Genomic DNA, 12,247 nt, shown 5'->3' with positions numbered 1-12,247 from the left:
ATTGTTCAGATACTCTATCATTGAGCTACAGGAGACTCGTGTGAAAAGTATCCTGCATGCCTGTGATACTGGCTGAAATTAAAGAAAAAACTCTTTATTTTATTTACCAGGCTTAAACATAACATCTCGTTTCGTTTTTTTTCCAAGAAAATGGTTAAAATAGTATTAAGTAATTCCAGCTGAAACGAACCTAAACTCGCTCATAATTTTCTAGCTCGATCGTTTCAATGCCAACAACAAAATTTGGTCATGTCACATGGCCGGCAAGAAAATAAATTCTTCCACCCGCATGAAGGTGGCTAATGGAGGCTGGGGAAGAAGACAAAGGAATTACAAATATCGTGGTAAATGAAATGGTAACTAGATTACAACACTAGCTGTAAAAAGAAGCAAAAGCTAACACTAATATTAAGGATTATGAAAGGATTTAAAATATGAAATATAACTGACATTGCATTACACTAATAATTTGAGTAATTTTTAAAGTAGTTGTCATTTTCTAAGAAAATTTACGTAACCCTCGATTTAAGTTTCTTTTGAAAAGTAAATTTAATTTGGGCAAATTTCGGAAAGCTAAGGGTAATGAGTTCCAGACTAATGGTTCAATTCTAAGGAACGAATTTGCCACTTTCTCAAGATTGGAATGTTCATGTGTTTAATCACTGCCACAGTAGCGGAGTTTAGCTCTATCTGAAGGGGTATCATGAAGGTAATACACATAGAACGAACTACAGTTCCTAACTTTGATTGTAGTGAAAAAGGTACAACAATTGCCGGTTTGCCCGAGAAAGCAGACCCTTCTCTCACTTTGTCCATCCGCAACACTAGGATGACCTCCTTCCAACCAACCAGGAAAGCGAGCGCCACAACGTCTAAATTCTGGCGGACATGTTGAAGCCATTATTGTACCAGCTGCGCCTTCAAATCGAAACCAACCAGGACCCAGTCCATCGTCACTCTGCTCGGTCTTACTCACGTACGTCACCTTTCTGTCAGGACTGTCCAGCCTCGCGTAGTTTTGGCATTCTATGAAATGGGACATAGACACTAGAGTCACCGGCTATCTAAAAACCAACTGAGCCACTATTGATGGATGGATGGATGGATGGATGGATGGATGGATGGATGGATGGATAGATGGATCTTAATGGGATTTATGTTAATAGGACCAAGGCGGAGAGTAGCAGCGCTCGAACAAAATAAGACACTGCGTTTGAATGATGTAGTGTCCCAACAAGTGCATTCCCTGAAATGCCTTGGTGTAAATATTGACCAAAATTTATCTTGGGATTCCCATATTACTAGTATTAGGAAAAACGTAACTAGCAACGCAGGTATTCTAAAAAGGGTTTGACCTGTCAGTAAACAAGCTAAACTCAATTGATATTTATAGGTCGTTAGTTGAACCCTACTTTAATACCTATTGTTGTATTGTTCGGGACTCTATAGATGAGACCCAACTTGATTAACAGTCTTAAAAAACTTCAAACCCGTTTGACACGGATTACAACTGGTGCCTCATATTTAACACGATCAAACGATTTTCTTGATTTTCATAATGATGTTTAAAATACTCTGGATAGATTTAAGACTAAACTGAAGTTATTTTCACTATCGGCATCAACAAATCGTCTGAATAGTTCGTAATTTCTTAACCAGTGTAAAAGTTTAACTAATCTATATACAGATTTTATGCAAACCAAATTTTAATACACAAACTATTAAAATTTGTTTTACATAAAATCCGTACATAAAATAATTTTAATATTAACAAAAAAAAAATATTACAATAATTGTTCTAAACATTTACAAACATATTGTGAGTTGATAAATCTTCTTTGAACCGGACGGCTTTATCCCACCCTCTTACGCCATCGCGTCCGACCCTTATAAGGGAATTTTATGAATAGTTTTGCAATATGAGCGCTCGCGGGGCCGTACGGGTCATATGATAATTTATTTTATTCACTTCTCCATTGTAAAGAAATCTAGTAGACCATGAAAGTAGAAAATTTCCGCTGAAAGACTGTTTTCACGGGTTCGGTCGTTTTCATCACTGAATTAGGCTAAAATTACTTTATAGACTGAGGTGGTCTAGCCAGAAACTGAAACATCACTCCTTCCCTTTTATCAAAAAAAGCGCAATTAGCAGAAGCCTACACACTTCGAATTCGTTGTTATGAAACAAAGTTTGCGATTGTAAGATGAAATGCAAAACGGCGTTGTTTCTGTATACGAAGTCTGTAGTCTATGATCCCTTTTTCACTTCGTTATCAAAATAGCTAAAGTATAACTGGTCAGCTTGTACCTGAAGTACTTGACTGAAAAGGTGAGTCAGTGAAGGCAAGGAAAGACAAATTTACAAACTGTTGTTGGTTTTACGATGATGCTTGCTGGCTTTTTCTCGCCTAAATATCATCCTCTTCGAAATAGTTTTCTAATGTTAGGAATTTTGAACTACTGTCGAACCTCCGTTAACGGACACCTCCCGTAGGCGAACACTTGGTCAGCTACTGATACAGACTACATTTTTAATCTCCTATAAAGGGACACCTCTCCTAAGCAGACACTTTTTATGGCCCCAAGGGTTTCCTTTTACGGGAGGCTCGACTGTAATATTTTGCCAAAGAGAACCGTACATTCCCTTTATGACCGAGGTTATGAGGCCATTAAGGCTATTCGAATAAGTTTTAACCGAGAAGAACCGTCGGGTGCCTCTGATTGAACTAGCGTGGGACTATTGTTCTATAATCCCCAACACTTCCCTCGAAAAAATGGACGCATTGGCTTTATGCTTTATGGGGAATACATAGAAACTATCTTTAAGTAAATGCAGGGTATTACTCGCTATTAACAATGTCCACTTTCAATGATGTAAAGGAATTGTAAAGAGTCTTGCCTTCAGGCCTGCAGCTCTTCTTTCCGTCCCCAACGTATCCAGGATTACAGGAACAGCTGTATGATCCAACAGCGTTTGTGCAGGAAGCAATACTTGGGAAGCAGTCATGAGATCCTTCAGTGCATTCATCGATGTCTTAGAAAATCAACAAAGAGTCACTGATCAGATTATTGCATGTGTTGATTTACACCAATGGTTTCTTTCATTTCTCACCGGCGATCACAGGAAACTGAGAAAATAAAAACTTGTTTTCTAGATTAAGATTAAACTTAAATTTCGATAATAAAGTCCCCTGGTTACACTGTCAGGTAGAAAATAGTGACATGGACAGAAACTCTATCCACGTGTATGTATATATTTCTCTTGTCCGCCATCATGTGTTTCAATTGGAGAGTTTTGTGTTAGCCCCTAGATGAGCTAATTGAGCTTTTGGGACAAAAATGTATATTTTAATATCTTAAATTAAAAACATACAAAAAAACTACCTTCGCAGGTATTTCTAAAATGTCGATATCCAAACGGACAGATGCATTCGTATGATCCTTCAGTGTTAGTGCAAGTGGCTTCCAACGTACAGGAATATCTCTCCGAGCATTCATCTATATCTGGTGGAGAAAGATTGCTCAAAAACCACATACAGCAATTTAAATAAAACGGTTAGCCTGTAGTTTTAAGGGTACCTACTTAAACCTTAGCCAACTTTCTGATGACATATAACTGACTGCAGTGCCAGCTATCTTTTAGTGTCACTGCGAATAGCTAAAAAAGTATTTGTCTTAATGGCATCGTTAAAACAATGGTTGGGATTTCTTAACAGTAAGCCTACAAGTTCACAGAAACTACTGTTAATTATGTTTGGCTGTGGATGACCAGCATGCAAATGGTTGCTACTTGAAAAAAAAAAAAAAGGTCTGTTCTTCCTTGGAGGAAAACCTTGTAATATTTTCGTTCCCGGTGTTGTAATAGCGATTTCATGTTACAAAACAGGTTCAAATATTTTTGAACAGTTTTTACTAAAATACAGCAAAATCTTCGTGAAGTTGCTGTGGAGATACGACATCCACTGAATTTGAATTATTTAAAAACATCGTTGCATGAAAAGGTTATCTTAAATACGTTAGTTAAAAAAAAAAAAATGCTAATATGACGCTTAAGTAAAAGTAAGGACGGAACGATGAAATAGGTTTTCACAACAAGACAAAAACAATCCAAATTTCGAAAAACACGCATGTTCACTAGCGTAGTGTTAACTGGAAAATAGTTTCCAAATGCTTGAGTGGAAACAAAATCTAGTGTGCCTCAACGGCACTTGGGTAATGCTTCATTATATTTGAACCGGATTTTGCTACAAATTAAGTGCATGTAAGTGTTAATCATTGTGATCCGACTTGAATTGATATCTAATAGGAACCGGTCAAATGCAGCTCGCTATAATTTAAATTTTGCAATTGAATGTTATAGTATAAGACTTTTAAATTTAACAGGCTTACCCTTTTCACAAAGATCACCCTTAAATCCCGAGGGACAAACACAACGATATCCTTTGTCTGTAAAACCTGACTGGCAAATCCCGTTGTTTTTGCATAGGTTCTTTCCACACGCGTTCTTCAAAAAATAAATAAAAGTGAAGAAAGAAATGCATAAGTAAATTAAGATAGTGACTTGTAAAGCAAGGTAATATATTTTATATAGTTTCTCGTGAGTTGATTTACGGTATGGTATGCTGGTTCTCAAAACAGTCAGCAGTTTAAAATAAGGATATTAATTAAGAGTAAAACGGAGAACGCCATTGGAATTAGCGGCTAATTTGCGGAAACATCTGGCCCTAGTTGTTCAAAGAGCGGATAACTTTATCCACTGGATAGGTCGCTAGCCAGCAGATAAAATGTGCGCAAGATTTTCCTTATAGCCCTATAATTCGTGGATAGGGAAGAAGACCGTAGAAACATTTGTCAAATCTAAGAATGGAATTGTGTGGGAAATTTGCAAAAAGCATTAGTTGGAGTACATTTGCTCCGCTGGATAGTGACATATCCAGTGGATAAAGTTATCCGCTCTTTGAACAACTGGCGCCTGGGCTTTTCCCGCTTCACTTTTTGCAATTATCAGCCTTTTGTCGCTTCATATCTTCCTACAGGGTATTATAGGACTAATTAGGAGAGTTTTTCTTTCCCCTTGAAAGAAAGCATATAACGAAATGAGTAGCACATAGACGGCTTGACTGGACTGAAAGTATTGCTTGACTAACTTTAGTAGGAATGGTCTTCTTTTCCAGACCTTCTACGTTTAAAGACCCGAAAGTAGAGATGCGGTAGACTGGTACTTTACACCGGGAGGCAATTTTCGCTCGCGTCCTTTTGGTTAGGCCGCCTGAAGTCCAAATACCTTAGATTTCATTTGAAATGCTCATTCATAACGGGGACTTTATCTTAAAAACTGCGGGTTGGTAAGATTTAAATTTTAACTTCAACTGAATCATGCATAAGATGGGGGTAAGATTTGATTTGGTGACAAATTATCGAAGTTTCTGTTACCCGCACCTTTGCTCCTCGGTAGAAGTAAGATGTATCATCCTTGAACTCGCTGTCGTGCTCTAAATGAGTGGAGTTATTCAACTCACATTTGTGTTTTACTTTTCCATTTTCTGGCTTCTTTTTAAAGTTGAAGCTCACGCAGTTGGGCTCCTGATAACACATCAGCTCACAGAGATCCATGTCCAGAATTCCGATGACTTCTATCGTGTGATTCGTCAGACGTTTGTTTGCAAAGAAGAAGGGAGCTGGAAACTCCAAGGAGCGAAATTCTTCTAAAGGAATAGAAAGCGAAAATTATTCTTAAAAATTCCGATGCGCGGTGATTGTCAATAGTTAAGAGGCTGATATCTACAAATAATTTTGCTCTCACTTTGGTGACGAGGTCAAGAATACGAAAGTCAAAAATGAAGGCTTGACTCCAAAGTTGGACTCACTTTGAAAGAAAGTTTAATGAAATTTTTAATGTTAAATTCCATTCAGTCGATGGAGAATAAATATGTGCCCACTCTCGAAACGGGTAAAAAAAACCCAGCTGAACAGAGTCCATTCTGTAAATAATTTTCTGCTTCTTCTCTCCCTTCTTCATTATCTTCTTCTGTTATATTCCTCAATGCACTTTTCATTAAAACATTCACATGTGCTGTTCATGAGCTTTCTTCATTCAAGCCGGTTGTCTACAACTTTCTTCTGCTAATCAATAACACCACCAAATTTGAGAGCACATTAGTGTAGCGCGACCAACAAGTAGCGTCGTATCTGCCAGTTCTCTGAACAGTAGTGTCTACAACAATGGTTGACGGGAAAAATAACAAGAGATGGTGTAAATGGCCCTGCGCTTCTCAAGGAGCGAGAAGCAAGAGGTTAAGCATGTCACGAGATTGTAAAGATACTGTTTACCGTTTACTTTAAGTGCGAAACATTTGAAGAAGGTAAACCTAGAAGAATAAAGTGGATGTTTGCTTTAAATATCTTCAAGTGTTCTTATTCCAAGTTCATGAAGACGAAAAGGCATGCCACTTTGAGGATATTTTATCTCTCGACCAGAACCTTGGATTTGGAGAATCTGTGTTGTCATTGTCAAATACTTGAATGCATGAATTACTGTCAATCTGGTCCCCAATATGACTAAACAGAATTTGTTTCAACAAGAGACTGGTTTTAACTGTAATGACATTGTAACGAGATGACATCTTGTTGCATCGTGTTTACACCTCCCTGGTAAGACGATTTTATTCGGCTTAAAGGAAAATCTGGAAAATCGATAATTGATATGTCATCTTGGGCTACAACAGTGTTCTCGTTTTGCTAGCTATATGTAGAAAAGGAGGTTTTTTTCCTAAGTTTTCTGCAGTTTGAAAAACATGAGACTTTAAAAGTTGGTTTACAGAGAAAATTTAATATGCGACCGAAATAACAAATGTTTATTACTGGCAGTCGACATGAACATTTTCGAAAAAACAAAATAATTGCCTTTGGTGAAAAACAAAAAAAGACAAGCACCCATAAATGCATTAAAATAAAAATGAAATATAACAAAGTTAATAGAACAGTTCCCTTATTTTTTTTAAATCGATGTGTGTTATTGAATAGCCTACTATTCTTAATAGTGCAGATGTTCTGCGCTTCAATTTCTGCTTCTATTTCGTCAAAAACACGCCGCGTATTCATAGACGCTCACTAATTTGCTTTCAAGACTGAGTTTGAACTGTCTCTTGAATACGTTTTACCATTTAAGCCGTTTAACTTTACATATTAAGCACCTGTTATGCGAGAAGGAGCCGTAATGAATTTGCATACGTTGGACAGAATACACACATCACAACAAATGTGAAAAAAAAAAAAATCAATATTTTGGCTTCATCAAGGCGCCTGTCGAGCTCGGCTAAGAACGGCTTGGGTTTATTTTTTCACTGAAAAAAAGATATTATTTTCAGAATTTTATGAGAATTGTTGCACTTATCATATAACTGTTGTTATGTTATGAGTTCAGACAAGTTTGCAAACCAAACGCTTGAACAGACAGTTATATAACTAAATTTGATAGCAACGTCACCATCATCACCTGCAATAGAATTTCTCGCCATTTCTAAAAACCAAGCATTATTTTAATCTCAACGTAATGGGCAAATTTTGCGCGCACTAAATTTAAGAACATCGAGGAATTTTTAAAACTGATATAATGAAAAATAAATCGCCTTCTTTCCACCAGAACTCGCTTGTTTTCTTCCCAACTTTAAAATCTAGCCCCAAAAAATATTGTGTCGAGACACAAAAGCTTGCTGTCATTTATTACGCTGATGAATTTTGGAATTTATTTGGGAAAACTTACTGATCTCGATAACGTCAATTTGACCCGGAATTCCAGCATGGTCTTGAAACACTTAGACTGTGGATGGCATTTTGTAAAAGCACAAATAGCGAGCAATTTCATGACGACTATGTACAAGAACTCACAAACACCCTCGGTTATCTCTTCCTTCCAGTGTGCTAAAATCGTCTTTTGAAAACAACTCTTTGATGGAATAGTTTACATTTATCTTACCTCAACGACCCGGCCGTAAAACGCAACCGGCTCTAAAGTTTGAAGATACTAATTCTCCTTGGGGATCTTCATCCATATATTCATTCATTCCTAGCTTCTAAGAATTTGTTGCTGAATCAAGACAATGAACGCAAACAAGCTACCTTCCCAAACACTTTGCAAACAGCATGGGGGTGGAAGAAGGCGACAAAGAAAACGACAAAAATTGAACTTTCGCTTTGGTCCGAGTCGAAGGTTTTTTCCTTGAAAAAATGTCCTGGTGGTAAGAAATTGTCTGGAATATCTTAACATGGACAGCTAATAAAGAACTGCCTCAAAACTTTAACAGAAAACAAACTAAAATACTATAACATAAAATCGATATAATAAGAAACTTTATCCCTCAAAATAGCTATTACCTTGTGAGCGAACTGGAGTAGACATTGCACACGCCATCGACATAACAACCAAGAATAGAAAACAATCCATTCCTCCTTTAAAAAGGCCTCACGTTGATCTGTGTAACTTAAATAATGAATCCCCAAAAAAATTGCGACAGAACACGAAATTTCGATATCACTTGTTATGGTGACCTATCATAACGCAATAAATGTCCTGTCTTGTTAATGCTGCAGTTTTAAAAAGCAACTGTGGCTAACAAAGTGGCGCCAACATGTTTAATTGTCATATCTAAGCCAATGAACGGTAAGCACATCCTTTATGACTTCGCTCGACTCATTATCTTTATTTGCTCACCTGAAACATAAAGCCCCCGTCGAGCTACATATTAATTTTAATAAGGCACATTATGTACGGCACGGTTAGACTTCCTGTTAGTCCACTGTGGTCCTAATTTTCTGTTTTAGTGAAAATTGTTATAGATTTTAGACATGTTATGTTAAAGCTGTCGTGAAACCAACACTTATGAAAGAAAGTGATGTTTAGTTTAAGACCAGTCTGATAAACATCGCACGTAATTGTTAGAAGTGAGTGAGTTTTAAAAGGTGGTTTACTACAGTTTTTCCGAGACTTAGTAGCGCGCGCTATGATAGCCTGCCACACGTCAGTATTTGTCGCGCGTGCAAAAATGACGCAAGTAACCTCAAGAAGTAACAAAAACCACTTCAGCACTTGAAAGGCGTCAAATCTCTTTGGTATATGTAGCGATAGTTTCAAAACTCCGTTCAAGCATGTAATCAAGCCTAAAGCCAAAAAAATATGGCAAAAAAAGTTTGATAAACATTCGGTAAAAGAGCTCTAAATTACTGTACCTTTCTCGCACGCGATACATGGCGTTACATGAGCGCGCGCTTAACTAAAGGGCATGCGCAATTTAATTCTCGTCCGAGGTTGTAAAAACCTGTCTTTGATCAAGGATTGCTCGAAAACTTACCGTACAACTTATGATGAAATTTTCACGGTTGATTTGTTCGGGTGAATCACGTTTGGAGCCAAAATTTTTGAAAAATCTGTAAGACAGATTTTGAGCTATTTTTGATTTCACATTCTCTTAGTTTGCAAAAAAACTGTCTTACAGATTTTTATTTTACTTTGCATGAATGTTAAATCAGACCCAATTTCTTATTCTTGAAATTTTCAGGTGGGGTCGTACGGGTAGAATTTGAGAAAAACGTGACTTAACCTACTAGTGCCCAGTCTCTCATTGGGTACTCGGTCGCTCATTTTGGCTATTTGTTGACGTTTAATTGTTCAAATTTCATATAGAATCGTAAAAGACTTAAGCAAACAGTAAATAGTGAAGGGAAAAACAGCTTGGAACCTTTTTTAAAAGAGTTAAAAGTTGTGCCCTTATACTCCATTAAAACTGTAGTAAGCCACCTTAATTAGTTGTGTGCATATATAACTAAGACATGACTGTCGCCTGAGCTACATTTGTCTGAGTGACACATTTTACGTAAAGCATTAAGACTTTCTGTTTACTTTTGTCGTTGCACGCAGTTTCCAGTGAAAAGCATAATACTCATTTTAGGTAAGAAGCCTCAGTTATTCGCACTTTACAGTTTTAACCTTCGACGACAATCCAATCCGATCAAATCCGATCCAATCCGATCCGACCCGATCCGACCCGATCTAATCCCATCCGATCCCATCCCATCCCATCTCATCCAATCCGATTCAATCCGGTCTAATTTAATCCAATCCGGTTCAATCCAATCCGATCCGATCCAGCCCAATCCGATCTAATCCGACCCGACCCGACCCGATCCGATCCGATCCAATGCAATTCAATTCAATTATTTTATTGTTACCAAGGCCCCATTTTATGTATTGGTGAGTTTCACTATTTATTTCTGTGACGATCCAGGAAAACTACTGCGTTAGAGGCCACATAGGATTACTTGTTTCCAAAGATATACTCTATGACATAACATGTAATTTATCATTTAGTTATTCTTTTGAGTGAAATATCAAGAACTCGATTGCACTTTTATAAATGACTAACTCATTACTTTTTTGGCTTCTCATTAGCCTCTGGATTTTTTTTAAATGGATAACATGAATTATTACACCATAATAAACTACAAAGCATAACTATATATCCTATCATTAAAAACTGAATCATTGTATATTGCAATTCGAGGGATTTGATTGGTTTAGCGGCCATAGTATATGAGCCGTTATACCATGGCAAGGAAATGGCGACCATTACATTTTCTGCTGGTTATTCTTACACAGCGAAATCAACAAGACCGAGCAATATTTCTTGATTGTTTTTAATAAAACAATTATTCCACTTGCGCTTGTTGGATATGAGATGTTTATAGCAAACTCGGCGCTACGCGCCTCGTTGGCTATCCATCATCTTATATCCAACGCGCGCTCGTGGAATAATTGTTAAATATACAGCATTAGTATAATAAGTCCGGTGATTATAGAGATTCTGTTGATCTGATTGGTCGAGGATTGCGTCATATCCTGCTATAATCACCTCGCGCGAGGTGATTATAGCGCGAGCACTAACTTTCAAAATGGCCGCTTAGCGGTTTGTTGACGTTTCTGAATAAGAAGTAAATAGGATGAAAGAAAATTTAATTCCGGAAGGCACTAAAGATGCAGCTAAGTGCGAGGTGATACTTTTCGAAAGCAAGATATGAAAATTTTGTTAATTGTAATAAAAAAAACCCTTGTAAATTGCATGTTGGCGATGTCGATGACTTAAAATGAAGACAACAAATTAGTTAAATTCGAGCAAGATTTTCATTATTAACAGAATGATTTCACAAACAAAATGGGTTTAAGACAGAATTTGAAAGCATGGAAGTAAACAAGATGAATAAATGCCTTTTCAAGTTTTACGTTTCAGTGACGAGAAAAGAAAACACTTTTTATAATCTGAAAACTAGTTTGTTGTCGGCTCGAGCGGCTCTCAACCACCACCTAAAGTCACCGCCTCACAACAAAATATTTTCATCTGTGACAACCGTCTACTTGTTTAGTGAATCCAATAAATGACTTAATTCCTACCTGGAGCAGCTTATCTCCTAGGGCAATTTAGACATGTAAACGTCCGTTAATCGGCGAAGCCATCATGTGAACAAGAAATTGCGCAATAAAAATGCTATCGCTAACACTCGTGACCCCAGCTCGAATTTTACACCAAACAGCCTGTCTATTTTTGTAAACGGGTCGGAGAAACCCAACATTCATTCACAGAAGTCAGTGCTTCAACTCAATGAAGCGGCAGTTAAAGAATACTGACATTCTGATTGAGGCCGTGTGCAGATTATCGATTACGCATGTGATTTCGATTGAGCATGTGATCGTCAGACTGCGCGTCTCTGTTCATTGACGCGTGACGATTTGAAACAAACAAACAAACAAACAAAATCGACATTTTTCGGATGTACTTGTTTTTCTCTGATAATCACCTGAGTAATTATACTAAAACAATTATTCGCCTCAGGCTTAGTAAATATTGGTGAATATTCACCAATATTTACTGAGCCGGAGGCGAATAATTGATTATTATGTTACCCTCATTGTAGGTCACCCGATACATAACAGTAACTCATTTACAATAATGCTAGAAAATCGAGTAACAGTAGGAAACCGCAAGGATAAAAAAGCTCTTCTGTAGTTTCCTTTCAACCAGAAAGGCATTGCCTTCTTCTACGTCAGAATAAAAGGTAAATACTAATCGAAGCTTCTTTTATTTTATACACTTATTTTTATAGGCATGTATACTGCAATACGACAGGCGACATTACCATTCAAACCAAGTAACGAGAGGATTATAGTTTTTTGGAGTTCCTCCCTTTATGCCAATAAGTG

The 12,247-nt window shown here is 37.2% G+C and overlaps 1 protein-coding gene across 1 annotated transcript; it reads right to left on the bottom strand.

Moving 5' to 3' along the window:
• LOC146453001 (uromodulin-like) lies at positions 1–8,485 on the bottom strand. The gene is made up of 6 exons (XM_085097147.1): positions 8,374–8,485; positions 5,440–5,705; positions 4,390–4,504; positions 3,385–3,504; positions 2,900–3,034; positions 1–1,026 (listed from the first exon to the last, which is right to left on the bottom strand). Exons 1-6 carry the CDS (start codon positions 8,441–8,443, stop codon positions 656–658), a joined length of 1,077 nt encoding a protein of 358 aa, XP_084953273.1. The 5' UTR covers positions 8,444–8,485; the 3' UTR covers positions 1–655.
• Between the last annotated feature and the right edge of the window lie 3,762 nt (positions 8,486–12,247).

The sequence above is a fragment of the Pavona decussata genome, unplaced genomic scaffold, assembly GCF_977016875.1.
Source record: "Pavona decussata unplaced genomic scaffold, jaPavDecu1.1 SCAFFOLD_354, whole genome shotgun sequence".
Lineage (NCBI taxonomy): Eukaryota > Metazoa > Cnidaria > Anthozoa > Scleractinia > Agariciidae > Pavona > Pavona decussata.
This window is presented reverse-complemented; position numbering and strand designations above follow the sequence as displayed.

What these genes read in the sequence shown, in the direction of transcription:
- LOC146453001 (XM_085097147.1), bottom strand. Translation starts at nt 8,443, where the DNA reads ATGGATTGTTTTCTATTCTTGGTTGTTATGTCGATGGCGTGTGCAATG. An exon ending in TACTCCAGTTCGCTCACAAG is followed by an intron (nt 5,706 to 8,373) that starts GTAATAGCTATT and finishes CTATTCCTTTAG; the next exon opens with AAGAATTTCGCTCCTTGGAG. An exon ending in GGGTGATCTTTGTGAAAAGG is followed by an intron (nt 3,505 to 4,389) that starts GTAAGCCTGTTA and finishes TTTCTCCACCAG; the next exon opens with ATATAGATGAATGCTCGGAG.